The 25,000-nt window shown below is 43.5% G+C and overlaps 2 protein-coding genes across 2 annotated transcripts in view; one reads left to right on the top strand and one right to left on the bottom strand.

Annotated features, from left to right (window-relative positions):
- The window catches only part of LOC143277056 (gastrin/cholecystokinin type B receptor-like), a 140,623-nt gene extending 129,024 nt beyond the window's left edge, over nucleotides 1-11,599 (top strand). The window contains exon 2 of the mRNA XM_076581788.1: nucleotides 8,793-11,599. Within this exon, the coding sequence (XP_076437903.1) occupies nucleotides 8,859-10,385 (1,527 nt within the window). The 5' untranslated portion in view covers nucleotides 8,793-8,858 and the 3' untranslated portion in view covers nucleotides 10,386-11,599. The remainder of the gene's footprint in view (nucleotides 1-8,792) is intronic.
- An 8,922-nt stretch (nucleotides 11,600-20,521) lies between these two features.
- The window catches only part of LOC143276959 (5'-deoxynucleotidase HDDC2-like), a 13,683-nt gene continuing 9,204 nt past the window's right edge, over nucleotides 20,522-25,000 (bottom strand). The window contains exons 6-7 of the mRNA XM_076581651.1: nucleotides 23,635-23,723; nucleotides 20,522-21,844 (exon numbers count right to left, since the gene is read on the bottom strand). Of these exons, the coding sequence (XP_076437766.1) occupies nucleotides 21,551-21,844; nucleotides 23,635-23,723 (383 nt within the window). The 3' untranslated portion in view covers nucleotides 20,522-21,550. The remainder of the gene's footprint in view (nucleotides 21,845-23,634; nucleotides 23,724-25,000) is intronic.

Below are 25,000 nucleotides of genomic sequence, written 5' to 3'. Positions count from 1 at the left end.
TCTCTCCTCTCTCTCTCTCTGTCTCTGTCTCTCCTCTCAACAAATTTCTCTCTCTCTCTCTCTCTCTCTCTCTCTGTCTCTCCTCTCTCTCTCTCTCTGTCTCTCCTCTCAACAAGTTTCCTCTCTCTCTCTGTCTCTGTCTCTGTCTCTCTGTCTCTGTCTCTCTCTCCTCTCTCTCTCTCTCTCTCCTCTCTCCTCTCAACAAGTTTCTCCCCCCCTCTCTCTCTCTCTACACACACACACACACACACATATATATATATATATATATATATCAACAAGTTTCCTCTCTCTCTCTCTCTCTCTCTCTCTCTCTCTCTCTCTCTCTCTCTCTCTCTCTCAGACCCGAATTGATTTGTTCAAAACTAGTTTTGCATTTCCGGGTGCATCCGTGTGGAACTCCCTTCCTTTGCACATGACAAACGGGCAGTTCTCTACCTATTTTCGAATCAAGTCTGCATAAGTGTCTTCACCCCTCCCAACAGTAAATATAATTCTGATCTTTGAGTTACTGCTGTAGGCAGTAACAAAGAGGTCAGTTATGTCTCTATTTATTGTATCAGTTATTGTTGCTGTTGTTGTTCTTTTCTTGCTTTCTCATTCCATCCTGTTTTGTTTTGCTTTTCAGTTTTGTTTTGTTCTGGGTTTTTTTCGTTCTATTTTTTTATGCATGCATATATTTATTCATTTCGTTCTATCATAATCGTGACAAATGTCCAAGTAATATTGGTGATGGTGGTAGTCACTGTAGTATGTTGCACTTGCTATACGTAGATTTCAGAGGCAGTAACAATATTGTACCTTTTGAACACCCGGATGTTTCTGGAACTTGTATACTGATGACATCTCTCTCTCTCTCTCTGACTCACTGTCCTATCGATCTGTCAATCTTAGTGTGTGTGTGTGTGTGTGTGAGGGGGTGAGGTGGGGGATGTCAGTGTGTGCGCGCGCGTCGTCGTCTTTTGTTTAACGTCTATCCACTTGAGGTGATATTAGACGAAAAAAAAAAACGAAAAAAAAACGTGGGGATAGGGGTTGTGGGAGGGGGCTGGGGGGTAAAAGTGTGTGTATGTGTGTAGGGTGAATAGGGAGAGACAACGCTAGGGAAAATGGAAACGTTAGAAACGCCAACATCAAACAACTATAACAAATGTCCTATTGGACTACGCAGCAAACCTTCTGCAACAGCAAATAACATATTGGAATTGTTAATAACACATTCAAAAGAACTTTTGGTGAAGTCTAGCAAAAAAACATTTTAGATTCTGACATTCGAATATTATATGGTTGCTAGATATATGTTCTCCACATACGCATCTGACATCTGTGCGCGCGTGCGTGTGTATGTGTGTGTGCGCTCTCGCGCGCGCGTGTGTGTATGCATGTGGGTGTGTGTGGGGGCGGGGAGGGGTTGTTTTTCTTCATTATGTTTGTCCTTCTGCATGAATACGCTTTCCCTTCATTTATGTGTGTGTGCTGTTTGTAATAGATGTAGATTAGCAAGGACAGATTGGAAGAATAGGTTGTGCCCCGGCCTGAAATCTTTATCCTTGAATAAAAAAACGTTTTGAGTTCTAAGTTCTGAGTTCTCTCTCTGCCTCTGTCTCTCTCTCTCTCTCTGTGTTTATTTTCTGTCGCTGTCTCTCTCTCTCTCATTCTTTCTTCTTCTTTTTTTTTCTTTTTTTTTCGTTTTCTTCCTCTCTCGCATACATACCTCCCTCCCTTCCTCCCCCCATCTCTTTTTCTATCTGCCTCTCTCTGTGTCTGTGTCTGTGTCCGTATGTCTCACTCTCTGTCTCTCTCTCTCTCTTTCGCTGTCTCTCTCCTTTGACTTTCTCTCTTTCTCTCGTACTATCTCTCCCTCTCCACCCCCCTCCCTGTCTCTCTCTCTGTCTCTCCCTCTCTCTCTCCCTCTCTCTCTCTCTCTCTTTCGCTGTCTCTCTCCTTTGACTTTCTCTCTTTCTCTCGTACTATCTCTCCCTCTCCACCCCCCTCCCTCTCTCTCTCTCTCTCTCTCTCTCTCTCTCTCTCCCTCTCTCTCTCCCTCTCTCTCTCTTTCGCTGTCTCTCTCCTTTGACTTTCTCTCTTTCTCTCGTACTATCTCTCCCTCTCCACCCCCTCTCCCTCTCTCTCTCTCCCTCTCTCTCTCTCTCTCTTTCGCTGTCTCTCTCCTTTGACTTTCTCTCTTTCTCTCGTACTATCTCTCCCTCTCCACCCCCTCTCCCTCTCTCTCTCTCTCTCTCCCTCTCTCTCTCTTTCTCTTTCGCTGTCTCTCTCCTTTGACTTTCTCTCTTTCTCTCGTACTATCTCTCCCTCTCCACCCCCTCTCCCTCTCCCTCTCCCTCTCTCTCTCTCTCTCTCTCTCTCTCTCTCTCTCTCGTCTTTCGGGTTCCAGCATGGGTAACCGTGGTCACGGAAGAGGACGTGGTCGCCGAAGTCCCAGTGACCTTGAGGCATCGCGAGTGGGGCAGGACTCGCCACGGATGACCCGGTCACAGTCCTTTGCCAAGCAGAGCAAAATAACGGACAAGTGGACCAGATCAAGCACTGCTGTCAGTGACAGTGTATGTGAGCCCACAGTGAACAGTACAATCAGTAATGCAGTTAGCTGAGAGTCAGGCCAAAGCCCCGAAACAGATAATTTTTGTGATGATGATTTGGGGGTGAGTAATATTAACGTAAGTGATTGTTCCCTAAAGTCTATTTCTTTATTATCCTTTTGTACCCTTAATGTAGAAGGTTTGTGGTCAATGTTAAATGAAATAGACATTGCATCTTGGATAGGCAAATATCATTTTGCTTTACTGGTTGAAACATTTACTGATTCAGTCCCCAAAACTCTATTCCCCACCCATGATATTTTTGTTTGCCCCGGCGTGAAAGTCTCAGACAGTATGCATGGTCGTCTGTGTGGTGGCATAGTAGTTCTGGTCAGAAAAGATTTGAGTAAATACGTAGAGCAAGTGCCTTTAGAGTTAGACAACATTATTGCCCTAAAAATTTCAAGCACATTGTTTTGTCTGGACAAGGACTGTGTATTTATTGGTGCGTACTTGCCACCTGAGAAGTCAAAATATTACGAAGATACTGATATCTATAATGGTGTAACGATGCTTGAAGACTGCATGCTGGATATTAATAGTCGTTATGGTGAGGTACCCATTATTGTGTGTGGCGACCTTAATTCAAGAACCGCTTCCAGGAATCCATGTATGTCCAGTGATCCCATTGATGGCATATATGACATGGACAATACGAATGAATGTGTTGATGACGACGCTGGTTACAATGCGAGATCATCAAAGGATGACGTAATTAATCCATTTGGAAGATACCTGCTGAATGTATGTGATGAATTCCGCTTATCCATTGTCAATGGCCTTAAACAATTCAATTTTTCGAGTGATTTTACATATGTGTCCCCGAATGGTTGTAGTGTGATCGATGTTTTCGTCATTTCTCATTGTTTGCTGAGTAAGTGTAGGCAGTTCAAGATTTTACCTATGGTTGAATCCAAGCACGCAGCTGTCGAGTTGTCACTTTCATGTGCTCAGTTTCAGACTGATGCTGCTTCTGACAATCAGTCATCTTTTTCGTTTTCCAAATATAAATGGGACCCTGAGAAAAGTAATTCATATTGTGATGTCATGTGTTCAGACCATATCGCTGCTCTTATTGATGAAGCTTCACACTTGATTGAATGTGATATTGATCTTGCTCTTGAAAAATTTAATGAATGTTTTGAAGTTGCGGGCGAATGTATGTTGAAAACTGTTTCTGTCGGCGCTGAGAAGAGACGAGTTTGGTTTGACTTGGAATGCAGGCAAAGTAGAACGGTATTAAGACAACATTTGAGAAAGGTTAACAGATCAAACAGAGAAGAAGTCAGACTGAATTACATACAAAAAAGACGTGAATATAAGGAGTTACTAAGACGAAAGAAACGGAATTATAAAGTCAATTTTATTCATGATTTACAAAATAATTTAAATGACTCAAAGAAATTTTGGAACACCATTCGTTCAGTCAGACCGCGCTCGTCTTGCCAGACCAGTATTTCAAAAGAGCAGTGGTTTAACCATTTTAAAGCTGTGTTTAGTTCTGACTCCACTGATGTGAATGAATCCATTGCTGAACCCGCTGTGATGTATGTTAACGCACCATCTGATTTACTGAACTGTAGTATCTCCGAGTCTGAAATACGGATTGCGATCAGAGCTCTGAAAAGCAATAAAGCGGCAGGTCCTGATGGCATCATAGGCGAATTTTACAAAAACAGTGTGGACTGCATTATGCCTTTTCTGGTTAAATTCTTCAACCACATATTTGACAATGGTTTGTTCCCTCAAGAATGGTCTCTTGCAGTCATGCAGCCCCTACACAAAAAGGGCGACGCAAATAATCCAGATAATTTTCGAGGCATTTCACTTTTGAATATATGTAGCAAGATATACAGTTTTGTTCTGAACAAACGTATCAGTAATTGGATTGATGTGCATGGTCTGATTGGGGAAGAGCAGGCGGGTTTTAGAGCAGAACACAGTACAACTGACCACGTGTTCACATTGTATGCCATGGTACAAAAGCAGTTGCTTAGACACAGAAAATTATATGTCGCGTTTATTGATTTTAAAAAAGCTTTTGATAGTGTTTCCAGGAATAAATTATGGGTAATTTTAAAAAAGAATGGTTTAAATGGTAAAATACTGCAGGCTCTGAAAAGTATGTATGAAATAGTTAAAGCAAAAGTACGAGTTGGTGGTGATTTCACAGACAGTTTTATGTGCCCTCGTGGCCTCAAACAAGGTGAAGTATGTTCTCCATTACTTTTTTCTTTATTTATTAACGAATTGACCTCAGATGTGCTTGCGGGTGGCATGCATGGCATCCAGCTTTCTCCTGATTTTGTCCAGCTCTTGATCTTACTTTTTGCTGATGATGTAGCTCTGCTATCCGATACCCCAATAGGTCTTCAAACTCAGCTGAATATATTGTATGACACAGCAAAGCGACTTGATTTAATTGTCAATTTAGAAAAATCTAATGTGGTGGTGTTTAGAAATGGTGGCTACCTTGGTGCGAACGAGAGATGGTTCTATGGAAATGAACTTTTGAAAATTGTAAATGTATATAAGTACTTAGGTATCTTTTTGTCAACCCGCCTTAGTTTTACAGCAACATTAGAAGATCTTGCAAGTCGTGCCAGAAAAGGAGTTGTTGCTATCATTAGAACACTTTGGGCGATTGGAGAACATTCCCCTGGTATCTTTTTTAAAATGTTTGACTGTCAGATACAACCTGTGTTGACATATGGAGCTGAAATATGGGGAGTTACAAAAAATCTTGAATTAATCGAAGGTGTACATCTTTTCGCTTTAAAAAAGTTTTTAGGCGTACATTCAAAAGCTCCTAGACATTTGGTTTATGGTGAAACTGGTAGATTTCCACTCTATGTGATGACTTATGTTAAATGTATTAAGTTTTGGTTACGTCTACTAAAATTAAGCAATGATCGATTCCCCAAGAAAGCATACAATATGTTACTACATCTGCAAACACAAAATTATATCACATGGGCTTGTACTATTAGAAATGTTTTGTACATGTACGGCTTTGGTTATGTGTGGGAGGCACAAGGTGTTGGTAATGAATGTGTGTTTATTCGTTGTTTTAAGCAACGGTTAATTGATTGTGCAAAGCAAAGCTGGCATTCCTCACTGCTGTCACATGAATTCTATCGAGTGTATTCTGTTTACAACCAATCACTTACAACATCTCCGTACTTACTGGTCGTGAAAAACTTTTTTGTACGCCGTCTACTTTCACGATTTCGAATGGGTATGTCAGATTTGAATTGTCGCTTTTTACAGTATAATCCTGTTCCTGGTGATAAGAGAATGTGTAGTTTTTGTCACACAGCCCTTGAAACAGAATATCACTTTCTTTTGGTTTGTCCAGTTTATCAGACTCTAAGAGAAGAACATTTACCTGCCAAATATCACAGAAATCCAACCTTGTTCAAATTTGCCGCTTTGATGTCCTGTGTGTCGGAATCTTTAGTTGCGAAGTTATCGTTTTTTGTATGCAAGGCTTTTGGCGTGAGAGCGGAGCTTTTGTACTTGGACACGAGTGGATGAATATAGATATGCATTTTGTTACCCTGTGGCGTATACGTCAACCCCCCATCCCCCTTTTTTTCCGATTCTTGCAATTTGTAATTAATTTTTTGTAAGTTTTGTTAGCTTGTCAGCATTTCACTTTACCCAGATCGCTGGATCTGTGTTTAGCGCGCGAGCGTGCATGTGGGTGTGTATATACGTGCGTGCATGTGTTTGAGGGAAGGGAGAGGAGAGAGTGAGAGATAATGAGAGAGAGAGAGAGAGAGAGAGAGAGAGCTTGCAAGTCACATGCGCATTGATATATTATTCACACTATTTGATTCATTATGTAATATTTTTGTTAGTGGCCCACTCCTTTGTTATGGGCCGGAGGCCTAACAAATAAACCATTGTCTTGTCTTGTCTTGTCTTGTCTCTCTCGTCTTTATGTGTCTTTCTCCCTCAGCTTCTTCTATTTCTCTCTTATTCTCACCGCCTCCCTCTCTCTCTTCCTCCCCCCCCCCCCCTATCCCCCACCTCTCTCTCTTTCTCTCTGTCTATCTATTTAACTATTTGTCTTGTCTATCTATCTATCTATCTATCTATATATATGTTTATCTCTCTATCTGGCTATATATATATATATATATATATATATATATATATATGTGTGTGTGTGTGTGTGTGTGTGTCTGTCTATCTATCTATCTATCTAACTATCTATCTCTGTCTATCTGTATGTGTGTGTGTCTGTCTGTCTATTTCTCTCTCTCTCTCTCTCTCGATCTATCTATCTATCCTTCCCACAGAGAGAGAGAGAGAGAGAGAGAGAGGGGGGGGGGAGGTTGGAGGAGAGAGAGGGAGAGGGTTGGAGGAGAGAGAGACATGAACGGCTTAATGTGTCTGGTCACGGGCACGTGCACAATGAATTAACTGTAGCCGGGGCAGGGTCTGTGGGGGGTGGTATACATTACATCAGACTTGTTTCACCTAGCCTGGGGGTAGCGCCAAATGCACTCAGCTGCCTGAAATCGGAGCCACCCATATGCGCGGTGTTTTGAATTGATGGACCTCAGAGAGAGAGAGACGGAGGGAGAGAGGTGGGGGGGAAAGAGAGACAGACAGATTCATCACAGAGAGTGACAGAGGAAGAGAGTGAGAGGTGGGGGGGGGGGGAGGCACAGAGAGAGAGGGGGGATGTGTGTGTGTGTGTGGGGGGGGGGGGGGGGGCAGAGATAGAGACATAGACAGACTCGTCACAGAGAGTGATAGAGGAAGAGAGAGAGATGGGGGGGGGTCGAGGGGGGGAGAGGACAGAGAGAGAGGTGGGGGGCGGGGAGGGGCAGAGACGGACTTATCATAGAGTGACAGAGGAAGAGAGACAGAGACAAACAGACAGACAGAGGCTGAGTATAGAGAAGGAGGGAGAGAGAGTAGTGTAGAGTGGGAGAGAGACAGAGAGAGTGAGAAATAAAGAGAGACTGAGGGGGAGAAATAACGAGAAATAGAGAGAGACACAAACATGGGGAAGAGAGAGACAGAGACAGACACGCAGACATGGGAGTTATATATATATATATACATACATACATACATACACACACACAGACATGGGGGAGAGATAGAGAAATATAGAGCTATAGTGGACAGGGAAAGAGATTAGATGTGGAGATAGACATACATACATATTATTTACAGGGAGTGGGGCGATAGAGATAAAGATGAAATACGGAGAGACATATGCATACAGACAGAGGGAGACAGACAGACAGACAGACAGAGAGGGAGAGATTGTGATGTGTGGACAACATTGTATTGTCCATAGATCCCCGCAGACTAGAATGGATACCATTTCAAGCATGAAATTGACGTAGCAAACCTACACCCAGATATCTCCATACACACACCCACACATTGAAAGCGAGAAGCACACGCACACGCACCCCCCCCCCCCCCCCCACACACACACACACACAAACACACACAAGCACGCACGCACGCACACATGCGCACATACACGCACGCAGCTAGAGAGAGAGAAAGGGTAACTCTCTCTCTCTCTCCCTCCCTCCCTCTCTCCCTCCGATGTTAGAGAATAACACAATGACGATATTTTTTTCTCTTGGTGTCTTCCTGTTTACACGTACACGCACTATTTCTATATTTGTATATTGTTTGTGTTAACAATAATGTATTACACTTAGCCATGATATCTTGTTTAGTTTTGTTTAACCCCTTTCAAAATAATGGGGCGATGGCCTCATATTGAATGAATCATTTGTTTGTCGTTTGGTATTTGTCTCTCTCTTTCTCTCTCTTTCTGTAACATAACATGATAGAAACATAATGCAGAATAAAATATAAGATCCGCAACTCAATTTAGATTGGTAAATAACCAAAAAAGGCTCGGCTGCAAAGTTGGATGGTTATATGTTCGAATTAATTACTTAGTATTATGCATGAGTAATATGGAGTATGTTGTATTAATGTTGTGAATATGTACTTATTTGCTTGTTATTTCCCCTTATTTTTCGTTTTACTTTTTCTTTTCGTCGTCTACTAAAATAAGCTGAATAATCCCCCTTGGCACTAGAGCTGGAAAACGCTATTTGCCAATAAAAAAAAAATTGTCATTGTCATTGTCTCTTTCTGTTCTCACCCAGTCAGTATAATTATGGTGTCACTGTGTTGCAGAGAGCCAAACCAAACTGACGAAGCAACCAAATAAACAGCACGCGGCCCCTGACCACCACGGAAACCATGTCGCTGACAGGGGCAGAGCACTCACCCCCAGGCGACCACGACCACAACCACCACCTCCAGAACCACCTCTCCCGCCTCGCCCACGACGTGACTTCCTCCCCAGCCCTGGCCTCCACCAACAACCAGTCCGAGGACAAGGAGCAGCTGCTACAGAGCATCAACGATCTGAAAGCCATGCACCTCCTTCCGGCAATCCTGGTCACGCTGGTTCTGATGCTTGTCGGGTTGCTAAGCAACCCGCTAGCTATCTACATCTACGGCTGGCGATGGCAGTCTTCGTCCACCAAGATCTTCCTCTTCGCGCTAGCGGTGATCGATCTCCTCAACTGCCTCATCACCATTCCGACGGAGGTGCTGAGCATGAGGAACTACTACGACTTCCCGAGCGACGCGCTGTGTAAGGTGTCGCGGTTCATCACCTACGTGATGAACAACGCCACGGTGGTGATCTTTCTGGCCATCGCCGTGGATCGCTACACCCGGATATGCCACCCCTACAGGACCGCCGTGTCCGCGCGCGGGGCCAAGGCGGCGTGTGGGGTCGGGCTGGCGCTAGGGGTGACCGTGTCGTGGCCGGCACTGCTGTTGTACGGGAGGATCGAGCTTCAGATCCCCGCTCGTCTCAACCCTCCGGTCTTCGTCACTGGCGCCATGTGCTTCGTTCACAAAGACATGGAGAAGTACTCGCTGGCGTTCTTCGTCTACCTCTGCTCCGCCTTCTTCGTCTGCGTGCTCATCCTTGTCGTGCTCTACACCCTCATCGGACGCGTCATCCTGCGCCGGAAACGGATGCTGCGTCAGCGGAAGGAAGCCACGGCGGCGGCGCTGGAGACGCTAGGGGGCGTGGTGGTGGTGATGACGAAGAACGGAACCGGAAGCGGGGCCGGAAATACAGCCGCCGCCGCCGCCGCCGTGGCAGCGCGAGAGGGGAACGCGCTGGAAGTTCCCAGCGCTTCGTCGACTCCATACCCGTCCCCGTCGCCCGCGAGACGTAGCGGGACAACGATGACTACGGTGGTAGCGGGCGGGGAGGAGGGGGAGGAGGGAGGGGAGACTGGGGGTGGTTGCAACGTGCAGAATTTCTCCTTCCGCTGCAAGAAGCTCCGGCGCCCGCCGCGCGCCACGCTGATGCTGTTCCTCATCACCGTCGTCTTCATCTCCAGCTTCCTCCCCTTCCTCATCATCTCCATCATCCGCCAGCACCGGGGCCCCGCCTTCTACCTGGGCCTGAGCTCCAGGGAGCAGGTGGTCGTCAACATCTTCATCCGCTCCTACATCGTTAACAACTGCACCAACCCCATCGTCTACGGGCTCTGCAATTCGCAGTTCCGCGACGAGTGTCGTCGGCTGTACTTGGCGCTGTGTCGGAGAGGCCGCCGCTTTGTGCCCTCCGCCGCTGCCTCTAGCGCCGCCGCTGCTAACGACAACCTCCAGCGTGGCGGAGGTGGTGGTGGTGGTGGGGGTGATTCAAGAACAGGGTTCGTAACTCCTCGGTTAGAGAGGAAACCTACCCCGAAACATTGACCACTGTAGGAGTTCGAAACCCCCTTCCTCCCTCCCGCGTCTGGACGGAGAGGAAAAGCTAGCCCAGAACCTTGACTCACTTGAATGGAACCCCCCAAGGAAAGAGCAGAGGGGGCAGACCAAAGCAGACCTGGAGAAGAAGCACGGAGGATGAGATAAAGGCAGCCGGATGGACATGGACCCGGCTGAAGAGGACAGCCCCAAAAATCCAAGTCCGCTGGAGGAGTGCTGTTGCAGCCCTATGCTCCACAAGGAGTCAAGAGGCGTAAGTGAAGTGAAGTGAAAACCTTGACCGCATGGTTTCGATTCTCTCCCCCTCCCCCCCTCTCCCCTGGAGTTGAAGAAGAACAACCACTTCCACAGCGCTAAGAGGTTTGAAATCGACTGGCTGGAGAAAGAGGAAAACCAGCCCGGAACATTGACCATCGGGTTCGAATCCCACTCGTTGTCAAATCCCAATTATCTTTTGATCTGGTTTATCATCCCATACAAATTCATTGCACAGTTTCTGCAGTTGTTTTGTCTCTTTTTCCCTGGGGAATCGGGAGAAGAATCCACAAGTAAATAAGTTTTGAAAGTATAAGTGATTTCAAAATAGCAATTCAACCAAGGGGTGTACATATGCGTTTTGACCAAATATTGAATAGCTTTTTAGCTTCTATCAATTATATTCACTTCTTTTTGACAGACCTTCTGTGAACCAAATGCCTAAAAGTTTATATTTTGGGGGATTCCATTTCATTTTCTTTTCTGGTAGATATCAGTGATTTGATTTCTTCATTCTCCCTAAACAGACATTCAGTGTTTTATCATAATTATTTTTTAGCCCTGAAAATTCTTCAAATCCCTCTGTTGTTTTAAACAGCTTTTCAAACAATTCTTTATCTCCTAATATGATACACTGACTAATTTTAAAGAAGGAATCTAATGAATTAATGCCTTTAATTTCATCATCTTACCTAATTTTGCACGTCAGGATTTCTGAGCATAATACAGATAGGGTGAAATTGGATCTCCCTGGTGGCATCCTCTTTTGTTTTTTTCAAACTTTTGGACACTTAACTGTTGACAATGACATGATTTTATATTCCTGTAAAAGGTGTGAACCCATTTACATAAATCTTTGCCAAATCCAAAGGCTTTGATACTGTGTTATGACCCGGCAATTTAATGAATCAAATGCTTTTTCGAAATCGATTGGTACGAACAAGCCTGGACGGCATTAATTTTCAAAGTAATGCATGATGTCACACAAGATTCTAATGTTATTACCAATATATTTTTTCTGTCTGCTTTGTTTATATATATATATATATATATATATATATATATATATATATATATATATATATATATTGTATTGAGGAAATGTGATTTTTACACACACACACACACACACACACACACACACACACACACACACGCACGCACGCACGCACGCTCACAAGGGAGACTACAAAGGAGAAATAGGGAGACGAATCGACGCAGCCTGAATGTTGAGCATTCTCTCCCTTGTGGGTCGTCGGGCACGTTAATTAAGTCCCTTGACGGCGTCGCGAAGAACTGTTTCTTTTGCCGCTTTGTAAAAACATGACGACCAACGCACGTATTCCTGATCTCCTTCTTTTGCACACTCTGGCATTTATTTATTTATTTATGTGTTTAGTTAGTTAATTAGTTAGTTAGTTTTACCATTTTATTTATTTCATTTTTCTGAATTTACCCCCGGCCGCTCCTCCAGGGAAAATGACCCGACAATAGAGCAATGTTTTGAAGGAAAAGTGGATTTTATTTTGTATTTGTTTGTGTATTTGTTTGCTCGTGTTAGCTTTTCTTCCTAGTCCCTTCCTTCCTTCCTTCCTTCCTAGTCCCTTCCTTACTAGCCTCTCCCTTCCTAGTCCCTTCCTTCCTAGTCCCTTCCTTCCTTCCTTCCTTCAAGTTCCTAGTCCCTCCCTTCCTTCCTAGTCCCTTCCTTCCTCTCTTCCTAGTCCCTTCCTTCCTAGTCCCTTCCTCCCTTCCTAGTCCCTTCCTTCCTAGTCCCTTCCTTCCTAGTCCCTTCCTTCAAGTTCCTAGTCCCTTCCTTCCTAGTCCCTTCCTTTCTAGTCCCTTCCTAGTCCCTCCTCCCTTCCTAGTCCCTCCCTCCCTAGTCCCTTCCTTCCTATTCCCTTCCTTTCTAGTCCCTCCCTAGTCCCTCCCTTCCTAGTCCCTTCCTCCCTCCCTTCCTCCCTCCCTTCCTCCCTCCCTTCCTTCCTAGTCCCTCCCTTCCTAGTCCCTTCCTTCCTAGTCCCTTCCTTCCTTCCTAGTCCCTCCCTTCCTAGTCCCTCCCTTCCTTCCTAGTCCCTTCCTTCCTTCCTAGTCCCTCCCTTCCTACTCCCTCCCTTCCTTCCTAGTCCCTCCCTTCCTTCCTAGTCCCTCCCTTCCTAGTCCCTCCCTTCCTTCCTAGTCCCTCCCTTCCTAGTCCCTTCCTTCCTAGTCCCTCCCTCCCTCCTTCCTTCCTAGTCCCTTCCTTCCTTCCTAGTCCCTCCCTTCCTAGTCCCTCCCTTCCTAGTCCCTTCCTTCCTAGTCCCTTCCTTCCTAGTCCCTTCCTTCGTTCCTAGTCCCTCCCTTTCTACTCCCTCCCTCCCTAGTCCCTCCCTTTCTACTCCCTTCCTTTCTACTCCCTCCCTCCCTAGTCCCTCCCTTTCTAGTCCCTTCCTTCCTAGTCCCTCCCTCCCTAGTCCCTTCCTTTCTAGTCCCTTCCTAGTCCCTTCCTTCCTAGTCCCTTCCTAGTCCCTCCCTCCCTAGTCCCTTCCTTCCTAGTCCCTCCTCCCTTCCTAGTCCCTTCCTTTCTAGTCCCTCCTCCCTTCCTAGTCCCTTCCTTCCTTCCTAGTCCCTTCCTTCCTTCCTTCCTAGTCCCTCCCTTCCTAGTCCCTTCCTTGCTAGTCCCTTCCAACCCAGTACCTTCCTTCCTAGACCCTTCCTATTCCCTCCCTTCCTTCCTAGTCCCTTCCTTCCTATTCCCTCCCTTCCTTCCTAGTCCCTTCCTTCCTAGTCCCTTCCTTCCTATTCCCTCCCTTCCTTCCTAGTCCCTTCCTTCCTAGTCCCTCCCTTCCTTCCTAGCCCCTTCCTTCCTAGTCCCTCCCACCAACAAATCGGCTTTTTGCGTCCACTGAGTTTGTCTTTCAGCAATAAGTTTTTTTTTTCCCCGTGAAACTTTCTGTTCTTCAGCAATAGAGCAAACTTTTCCGTGAAACCTGTGTGCGTGTGTGTGTGTGTGTGTGTGTGTGTGTGTGTGTTTTCCAGTAGTGAATTTAAACTTGTCTGTCAGTGAAACTTTTCTGTGTTTATACACATAAGTAAATTTAAACTTTTCTTTGAAACGTTAATTCTCTCCCCCTGTATGGAGAATACTGTTGTCTAAACAGTTCAAACGTTTCAACGAAAACTGAAACTTTCGGAGTTTTCCAACACCCTGTAAATGAAATTCTCAACAAATACGTAAATGTCAGTTAATAAATAAACAATTGCAATAAGATGAAGACGAAATCGAAGCCGTTGAAGGAAGTCAATAGATTAAAGGCGGTAATGCCAAACCGTGAAAAATGATGACATCAACTACCCGTTCTTGTTTAAGTTGATAAGTTTCTGTTTTTCTTAATCGAATCTGCATTGCGTGTTAAATGAACCTGATTGCTTTGGATTGTTATTGCTCTTGTTGCTTTTGATACAGTTGTGAAATTATACCATTTATGTTCATGCTTTCCCATCAATATGGCCTTTTCTTCTTCTTTTTTTCTTCTTAAAAAAACAACAACAAATTATTGACTCACTTGTGTAAACAAAGTGAGTCTATGTTTTAACCCGGTGTTCGGTTGTCTCTGTGTGTGTGTGTGTGTGTGTGTGTGTGTCCGTGGTAAACTTTAACATTGACATTTTCTCTGCAAATACTTTGTCAGTTGATACCAAATTAGGCATAAAAATAGGAAAAATTCAGTTCTTTCCAGTCATCTTGCTTAAAACAATATTGCATCTCTGGGATGGGCACAAAAATTTTTTTTTAAATGAAGCTTAATTATATGCAAACTGCATTTACTGTTATATTTATATTTTTTTGTATTCTCTAAACTTAGCACTTTGATCTGATATTCTGACCCAACAACAAGAGCAGTCATTATTTTCATTTTTTGTTCAAACAGGAACTTCTTTTGCTAAGCATGGAAGTTTTATTTATTTTGCACACGTTTTGGTGCAGATAGTAAAAAAAGGGAAGTTACTCTGTAATTAATGCTTGGGGACTTAATTTGCTTTAAACTGATCTTTCTCATCTTAAACATTACATTTTCAAATTATACTCAATACATAAAAAGCTTGGATTTTTTTTTTTTTTTTAAAGTGTATCACAAGTGAGTCTTGAAGGCCTTGCCTCTCTTGTTGTTTATGATACGGTCAAAGATCTTTGTCATCTGTATTCATTCTTTTCATTCTAAACGATCATTTTTGTTCTTAATTCTCAAGGTGCTTTAGGTGTTCTCACTTGAAACGATTCTTTCTTTAAGGTTGTGTAAAATGCGTTGTTGTTGTTGTTGTTGTTGTTGCTGCTGATTTATGATTTTTATGTAAGCATGCATTCACGTGTATACAATCTCAACACTTCTGCGTGTGAAAACCCTTACATAAATCCATACATATAATAGCATACGGCCCTACCCTCAACCCACACCGCAACTCCCTGCACACACACACACACACACACACACACACACACACACACACTACACACACACTACACACACACTACACACACACACACACAAACACTACACACACACACACACACACTACACACTACACACACACTACACACACACACACACACACACACGAAACAAACTACAATGTATCAATACATTTGGTTAAGTCCAAATTTAGCATCCTAAATCAATACACCTATCTTACCGGCAATTTTTGTGCATGTATGAAACGATATTATTGTCAGTTAGTAGAATGATGTTGTAACCCATTTTTGGTGGATTTCGACTCTGTATTTGTGTACGTCGTGTTACTGTCAATTTTGATGCGGATTTAGTCACTAAATCAACGTGCCACCATCATGCTTTTTTTTTTTGCTTTTTTTTTTTTCTCGTTGTTCGTCCCACAAACTATAGAAATGTAACAATTCAGGATGCTAAAACTGGACATCATCCAGTCATTGTATACACTCATGTGTTGTTTCATCGATCCACGGACGTTGTTCGTTTCGTATATTGCTCAAGAGTTGTTTTTTTTAAAGATCCAATTAAATGTGGACGCTGGAGAAATTTTTTTTAGCAGATGTGGTGCAGCGAATATGGGCCTGTCTGCAAACTGTGACGTCGCCAGTCCTCGAAACTGAACTGACAACCTCATGAAGGGTGACGTCAGCAGCTGGTCATCGCTCAAGTTGTTTCAGTCTTTTGTATGTGTATGTATGATATACCGATCTCCCAGGCCAACATTAGTGCAGACCTGCCAGTGCCTGTACCCCCTTCGTGTGTATACGCACGCAGAAGATCAAATACGCACGTCAAAGATCCTGTAATCCATGTCAGCGTTCGGTGGGTTATCATGGAAACAAGAACATACCCAGCATGCACACCCACGTAAAAAAAACGGGAGTATGGCTACCTACATGGTTTGTCTGAGTGTGAATGTGTGCGTGCCTGAAATCTGATTGAACTGGTGACACAGGAAACGAATGATGAGCGCCTAATGGCAGCCGTCAGTCGGCTCTACCCAGGTAGGCAGCCTGTTATGTAAATGACCCTGTGTTTGTAAAGCGCTTAGAGCTTGGTCTCCGACCCAGGATAGGCGCTGTATAAGTATCCATATCAATCAGTCAATCAATCAGTATACCTATATATGACAGTCAGTCGCGTTCGACTATGACCATCAGAACAGCAGAGGAGGTAACTGCTGTCCCGACTATCTGGGCTAGAATTTAATAAAAGTGGAGAGTGTCTTGCCCAAGTTACATCCCCACTCTCTCGGCCAAGAGGGTTTTAGGACAGTGGGTGTTGGGGATGGGTTCCCAAAGGCCAACTAGCCCCCCCCAATACAGTCTGTTACAGTTCTTACAAAGACGAGTTTCTGTGTTGTTCTGTTATTGTGTTGTCATCAAGGAAATGTGGCGCCAGTTGCTCATTCGTTTTGCGATTTGATTTGTTGATAAGCATTCGTTTCTTAAAATGTTATGATTATCTTACTGAATATTATTTTCCTTTTTTTTATGATGATTGAAACGTACACACACGCGCGCACACACACACAAATACGCGCGCGCGTGCACACTGATAAACACACACACACACACACACACACGGTAGTTGTCAGTTTCACTCTATATCAAAATGTAACAATGATATTATCTTACCCGAATGTTTTTCTTTTCACATAATAACTGATGTATGTGTGGTGATCAGGGGAAGGTGTGTCAGTTATTAGTTTTTCTCTTTGATATTTGCTGGCGAACATTTTTTTTTTTTTTTTTTTTTATTAATGAGCCGAAAGTGAATTTTCTACTTCGGTTCAAGCAGACAGTGCAGTGCTTTGGATTTGAATCGAACCTCTAACGTTCTGGGATTTTTAGTTTTTTGGGTTTGCTGTTGTTGTTTTTTTCTGGTTGACCACTCCACGATGTTGCTGGAAACCACAGACGGGCGCAATAGCCGAGTGGTTAAAGCGTTGGACTGTCAGTCTGAGGGTCCCGGGTTCGAATCACGGTGACGGCGCCTGGTGGGTAAAGGGTGGAGATTTTTCCGATCTCCCAGGTCAACAAATATGCAGACCTGCTTAGTGCCTGAACCCCCTTCTTGTGTATATGCAAGCAGGAGATCAAATACGCACGTTAAAGATCCTGTAATCCATGTCAGCGTTCGGTGGGTTATGGAAACAAGAACATACCCAGCATGCACACCCCCGAAAACGGAGTATGGCTGCCAACATGGCGGGGTAAAAACGGTCATACACGTAAAAGCCCACTCGTGTGCATACGAGTGAACGCAGAAGAAGAAGAAGAAGAAGGAAACCACATCTTCTTCGATCGTGGGGCTGCAACTCCCACGTTCACCTGTATGTACACGAGTGGGCTTTTCACGTGTATGACCGTTTTTACCCCCCCCCCCCCCCCCCCCCGCCATGTAGGCACCCATACTCCGTTTTGGTGGAGGTTTGTGCATCAGTGCTGGGTATGTTCTTGTTTCCAAAACCCCCCCGAACGCTGACATGGATAACAGCTTCTTTAACGTGCGAATTTGATCTTCTGCTTGTGTATACACACGAAAGGGGCTTCAGATACTTAAGCTAGTCTGCAACATATGTTGACCTGGGAGATCGAAAAAAAAAAAAATCACCACCCTTTTACCCACCAGGCGCCGTTACCGAGATTGGAACCCGTGACCCTCAGATTGAAAGTCCAACGCTTTAACCACTCGGCTATTGCGCCCGTCGCCTGGAGACAAAAATCACTGCGCAAAGCGTACCTAGGTTGGATCCTAGGCGTACGTGTTAAGCGTTATCACTAGGCCAACACCGTGACAGCAGAACAGTACTTCTTGTTGGAGACCATCCACCGTGTTGGAACCCTATCAGGAGTGGTTAGTGTATTGCACAGTAAATTAAGCGTACGCCTGTGTAGTGTGTGTGTGTGTGTGTGTGTGTACGCATGTGTCTCTGTGTGTGAAGTGTGTGTGTGTGTGTACGCACGCACCTGTGTGTGTGTGTGTGTGTGTGTGTGTACGCACTTGCCTCTGTGTGTGTGCGTGTGTACGCATGTGCGTGTGTGTGTGTGCATGTATGCACGTGTGCCTGTGTGTGTGCATGTACGCACGTGCCCGTGTGTGTATGTGTGTACGCACCTGCCTCTGTGTGCGTGTGTGTGTGTGTGACGTGAAATCCATTCAATTTCTTCATTTACAAGAGCATCAGATAAGCGGGAAACCTGTTTCTTTCTTCTCTTTGTCTTCTTCTTCTCTTTCTTCACATCCAGTCCTTGTGCGTGTGTTTATGAGTGTGTGTGTGTGTGTGTGTGTATGTGTTGTGACGGTGTGTGTGTGTGTGTGTTGTGACGGTGTGTGTGTGTGTGTGTTGCGTGTGTGTGTTGTGTGTGTGTGTGTAACAAAGAAACAGAGAGCGAGAGAGAGGATTTTGTACAGAGCGTGTAATTAGTGATGAGGAAATGCTGCAGAAAAAAACAGCAACAGAAAAATGTTGATATTACGTATATATATATATATATATATATATTAGTCATTGTGTGTGCACAACCTTGTACTGTACATTATTATGAGTGAGCGTATGTATGTTCCCCAAACCTGACAAAAGTATATCATAATATGTGTGTGCTTGCAAAAAGAGGAGTTTGGATTATACTCCCTGTTAGGTGATTATATATATATATATATATATATATATATATATATATAATGTCAAACTGATGCATTTTGAGTTTGACATGGTCCAGTAGTGTATGACACTAAAAAGAAGAGTTTGAACAAGGTTGTATCACAAATTTGGATGTCAGTATTTTTGTCTGTACTCATGTTCATAAAATTGATGAGCCAGTAATTAAGCTATTGCATGGATGGGTATTTGTAAGAAAACGAATCTGCCCTACAAGCTTATAGGTGCTCAGGAAATCTGTCATGAATTTGAATTTTCCCCGTCTTATCCAAGACTAATTTTTTTTGTAAATTGTGGGGCTGTTTTTTGTTGTTGTTTTTTTTGTTGTTTTGTTTTCAATTCTGGATCAGTTTGACATTGCATAAACACACTATCTATTATTGATTCGAATTTAGGTGACAACACAGAAAGCAAATACAGACAAACACTTTTTTTTTCTTTCTTTTTTTGTGACCGGAATATATTTTTTCCAATTGAATTTTTCCTGAGACATATCGAAAACAAAAACAAAACAACAAAAATCATTGGTGTCACTTTCTCAAAAAAAACCCACAAAAAAACAAAAAAAAAAAAAACATGGCCTTTCTTTGTCGAATGAATGTGTAAAAGTCAGATTTGGTAATTCTGGTCATATTTGTTGTATGATTTCTAAAAGTCAGTTCTGTCCTGATCAACGTTAGATGAAGGTACACTGAAGCTCAAGCTGTTTCTTGACACTGCTGTTGATCAAACAGCTGTTGTTGAACGTGTTATATGTGTAATTGTTTGATTAAAAAGAATTAAATCTGCATTGTGGAAGTTTTGTTACTGCAAGTGTGTGTGTGTGTGAGAGCGTGCGTGCGTGTGTTTGTGTGTGTGTGTGCTTACCTGTGTGTGTGAGTGGTGTGTGTGAGTGTGTGTGTGCATGGCAGTGCAGTACAATGTATTGCCACTTAATATATTTACAGATGTATGCACATGCGAAAACATGCACGCACACACACACACAGACACACATACATACAGGCACGTTTGTATATATGTATACATATACAAAACCATAAATTACCACCACACCCCTTCAAGAGAACCTAGCTTACAAGACAAGGCGCAAGGTTCAAATATCAAAGATGTCGTATTCTTCTTCACTCGTTGGCTGCGACTAACACTTTCACTTGTGTACATGGGTGGGCATTTTTACATGCAAGACCGCATTTTTATCCCCGTCGTTTAGGCAGACATACTCCGTTTTCGGGGGAGTGAGGGTGGGAGGGGGGGGGGTGGGGGGAGAACGAAGTCAAAGTTAAAATCCTGCAGACTAATAGATGGCAATCCCATTTTTTCCTATCTCCCAGATCAACAAAATTACAGAATTGCAGGTGCCGGAACCCCCTTTGTGTGTGTGTGTGTGTGTGTGTGTGTGTGTGTGTGTGTGTGTGTATATATATATATATATAAGCACACACACACACACACACACACACGCAGATGATCAAATACGCACATTAAAGATCCTGTAAGCCATGTTACAGTTCTGTGGAAAGAACACACCTAGCAAGCACACTCCCTGAAAATGGATTACGGCTGCCTACGTGACAGGGTAAAAAAAAAAAAAAAAAAAAAGTCATACACTTAAAAGCCCATTCATTCATACAAGCGAACATGGGAGTTCCAGCTGTCAAATGCAAAAGATGACACACAATATATATTAAATTTTTTTTTTTTTTTTTTTTTTTTAATAATTAATAAATAAATAGGAAATTTTCTTCCTAAAATTACGTTTAACTACACATACTTAACCGTGACCCACTAGGGCAGACTCCGGCAGGGAGTCCGATTCCTGTCCTGTGCAAACCACTACCCGCCTATGCGGAGAAAACGAACGAAAGTAGCTAGCAGCCGATAACCTCTTGAAAAAAATATTTAAAAAAAAAAAAAGTTCCTAACATCTTGGAAATCTGCGATTGCTAGTTCTTGCTGTATGCAGAGTTCAAATGAGTTTCAGCACATGCTAAGGGGAGTCTTCTTCTTCTTCTTCTTCTGCGTTCACTTGTGTGCACACGAGTGGGCTTTTACGTGTATGACCGTTTTTACCCCGCCATGTAGGCAGCCATACTCCGTTTTCGGGGGTGTGCATGCTGGGTATGTTCTTGTTTCCATAACCCACCGAATGCTGACATGGATTACAGGATCTTTAACGTGCGTATTTGATCTTCTGCTTGCATATACACACGAAGGGGGGGTTCAGGCACTGGCAGGTCTGCACATATGTTGACCTGGGAGATAGTAAAAATCTCCACCCTTCACCCACCAGGCGCCGTCACCGTGATTCGAACCCGGGACCCTCAGATTGACAGTCCAACGCTTTAACCACTCGGCTATTGCGCCCGTCAGGGGAGTCAAAACAGCAAGGCATCAAAAAAAATGCCCAAATTCTACGTTCAAAAAGGCAAATAACTCAAGACAAAGATTTTACCAAGATTTGTTCTGAAGCGGATGGTGCAAGGGAAGTAACCCAATTTCTTGTTCTCTTCAAAGCTTGAGGATGGATTGCATCCCTTACAACAGTTCTGTATCTCCCTCTCTCTCTCTCTCTCACACACACACACACACAAAAACAATCGTTTTATTTTTCACACAAACACACACATACGCACACAACCATTCCACCACACACTCAAAAACAAACCTCAAACACACGAAGCAATCACACATGCACCTCAACAACCCACCTTTTTTTTTTTCTTTTTTTCCCCCCCCTCTTTAATCACTCACACACTGTCTTTCCGCAAGCCGGACGCAACAACCTGGCTCTCGCCAGCTGGGCCAGACTCAACCTCACCACCCGCTTCTCCGTTCGCCATCAATCCTTCACCGGCATTCTCCGGAACCGCCAGCACCGATGGCGTCATCGTCCTTTTCTTTTCCACAGCGTCAGTGTGGTCGCTTTGGTCGCTCGTTTCCTCGCCGTTAGCGGCGGCGGTGGCGACGACAGGGGTAGAAGATGCGTCCATCGAAGGTGTGGTCTCGCCGTGCGATGAAGCTGTGGAGAAGCGTCCTGCCTCCTGTTCAGGTGGAGGAGAGATGGAGGTGAGGTGAGATGAGGTAAGGTAAGACGGGCGCAATAGCCGAGTGGTTAAAGCGTTGGACTGTCAATCTGAGGGTCCCGGGTTCGAATCACGGTGACGGCGCCTGGTGGGTAAAGGGTGGAGATTTTCCCGAACTCCCAGGTCAACATATGTGCAGACCTGCTTAGTGCCTGAACCCCCTTTGTGTGTATATGCAAGCAGAAGATCAAATACGCACGTTTAAGATCCTGTAACCCATGTCAGCGTTCGGTGGGTTATGGAAACAAGAACATACCCAGCATGCACACCCCCGAAAACGGAGTATGGCTGTCTACATGGCGGGGTAAAAACGGTCATACACGTAAAAGCCCACTCGTGTGCATACGAGTGAACGCAGAAGAAGAAGAAGAGGTAAGGGTAAGATAAAGTATGGTAAGATATTTGTATTTGTATTTCTTTTTATCACAACAGATTTTATCTGTGTGAAACTTGGGCTGCTCTCCACAGGGAGAGAGCGTCGCTACGCTACAGCACCACCCATTTTCTTTTTTGTATTTTTTCCTGCGTGCAGTTTTATTTGTTTTTTTCCTATCGATGTGGATTTTCCTTACAGAATTTTGCCAGGAACAACCCCTTTGTTGCCGTGGGTTCTTTTACGTGCCCAAGTGCATGCTGCACACGGGACCTCGGTTTGTCGTCTCATCTGAATGACTAGCGTCCAGACCACCACTCAAGGTCTAGTGGAGGGGGAGAAAATACCACTGATTGACTGATTGATATGGATACTTATATAGCGCCTATCCTCGGTCGGAGACCAAGCTCTAAGCGCTTTACAAACTCGGGTTCATTTACACAACAGGCTGCCTACCTGGGTAGAACCGACTGACAGCTGCTATGGGCGCTCATCATTCGTTTCCTGTGTCATTCAATCAGATTTCAGGCACGCACACACACACACACGCTTAGACAGATATGTAATATTTACCCCGCCATGTAGGCAGCCATGCTCCATTTTCGGGGGTGTGCTTGCTGGGCGTGTTCTTGTTTCCATAACACGGATTACAGGATCTTTAACATGCGTATTTGATCTTCTGCTTATGTATACACACAAAGGGGGTTCAGGCACTAAGCAGGTCTGCACATTATGTTGACCTGGGAGATCAGAAAAACCCCAACCCTTTAACCCACCAGGCGCCGCTACCAAGATTCAAACCTGGGACCCTCAGATAGAAAGTGTCCAACGCTTTAGCCACTCGGCTATTGCACCAGTCTATAGGAACATGCAGGCTCAACACTCGGCTTATATCACAGATTGACGTAAGTTTACATTTGGGCCAACAGTAAAGTGAGAGCTGTATTATCAATGGTTTCTCCAGTCAGTGGGAAACCATTTACAGCTTAGCCTTTTGTGAAGGACTATGACTCTCAAACTAGGAGGCAAAATTGCACTGGCTCTTAGTGCTGCAGCCTTGTGGGCTAGTTGGCCTTTGGGAACCATCCCAATGCCGACTGTCCTAAAACCCTCTTGGCCGAGAGAGTGGGGATGTACTTGGGCAAGACACTCTCCACTATAATCAAATTCTAGCCCAAATAGTCGGAACAGCAGTTGCCTCCTCTGCTGTTCTGATGGTCATAGTCGGACACGACTGACTATCATATATATACACAGGAACATGGAAACTGTTTTTACTGAAACAAACTTCGACGACAGAGGGACTGCTCAGACGTAGGGCTGACAGAATCAAAACCTTGTGGAAAATATATATACGTATTATTCAGTGACATACCAGCTGACCGGAATTCTCTACAGGTGACGCCCGCCTCACGGAATCCAGGTGACGCTGCCATTCCTGGGCAATCTGTGTTTGGAATTTGCCTGAAATAATAATCATAACAATACTACTGATACTACTACTACTACTAATACTACTAATAATACTGACAATAATTCTACTAATACTACTACTACTAATAATAATAATAATAATGGATACTTATATAGCACACTATCCAGAAATCTGCTCTAGGTGCTTTACAAAAACGCTTTTGTTAACATAAAACATTTTATCCATGTTACATACACACACCAAAATGTGACTACACACACACACACACACACACACACACCCACACGCACACACACACACACTGCATACATACATTTTAACATACATGTGTATCTAACAGCTACCCTAACACATACACACACATAGGCAGGCACAAACTTACATAAACACACGCTACACGTTACTACAAATTCCAAACATATACTAATAACAACATCGTTACTACTAAGAATAATACTAATAACAATACTACTACCACTATTGCTACTACCAATATCAATAATATAAAAATAATGACTCAATTTATAAAGAGTTTCTTTCAATGTAAAAAAAATGCTCAAATGCTCAATAGTTTATACAATGGAAAAAGTTCAGTTCAGTTACTCAAGGAGGCGTCACTGCGTTCAGACAAATCCATATACGCTACACCACATATGCTAAACAGATGCCTGACCAGCAGCGTAACCCAACGTAAAAAAAAAATACCCATTTAAAATATGCATTTAAACACTAAAAACAACAACAACAACAACAAAAACAAGCAAAAAACAAACAAACTTACATGCATAACTCTGCATCCAACCAAACACTCAAGCACTAACTCATGTTCAAACTTCATACACACGCAAAATCACCAGACTCAAGAGACTACATAATACACATCACAATACCTAAATAATGCACGTTTCATACCACAACATTACTTAAAATCCAATATAATAACACTTAAAAAAAAACAGAACACAATACTTGAAACTACTCCCAATATCACACGACATAAAAAAACAAACATGCCACAATCCTTAAATTTCACTGCAAACTCCTAAGATCTTCAGAACAAAGATGAGGAATCATTTATGACACGTTAGAGTGTCATCCTCAATGATTACTTCTGACAGATAATTTCACAGTAGAAAATAATGTCATACACTTAATATTTCATGAAAAAAAAGGGAGTATTTCAAGTGATGTGTGTGAAGGATTATACATTTTGCATTCATTCCAATTTCAAACCAATATCTTTTGATTTTTTTCCCCCCTACTTCTAATGCTGGTAACTAGTTAAATCGAAAATGAACACAGTCGA

The sequence above is a fragment of the Babylonia areolata genome, chromosome 33 (assembly GCF_041734735.1).
Source record: "Babylonia areolata isolate BAREFJ2019XMU chromosome 33, ASM4173473v1, whole genome shotgun sequence".
Classification (NCBI taxonomy): Eukaryota; Metazoa; Mollusca; class Gastropoda; order Neogastropoda; family Buccinidae; genus Babylonia; species Babylonia areolata.
The sequence above is the reverse complement of the archived record's forward strand: the minus strand, read 5'-3'. Positions and strand labels throughout refer to the sequence as shown.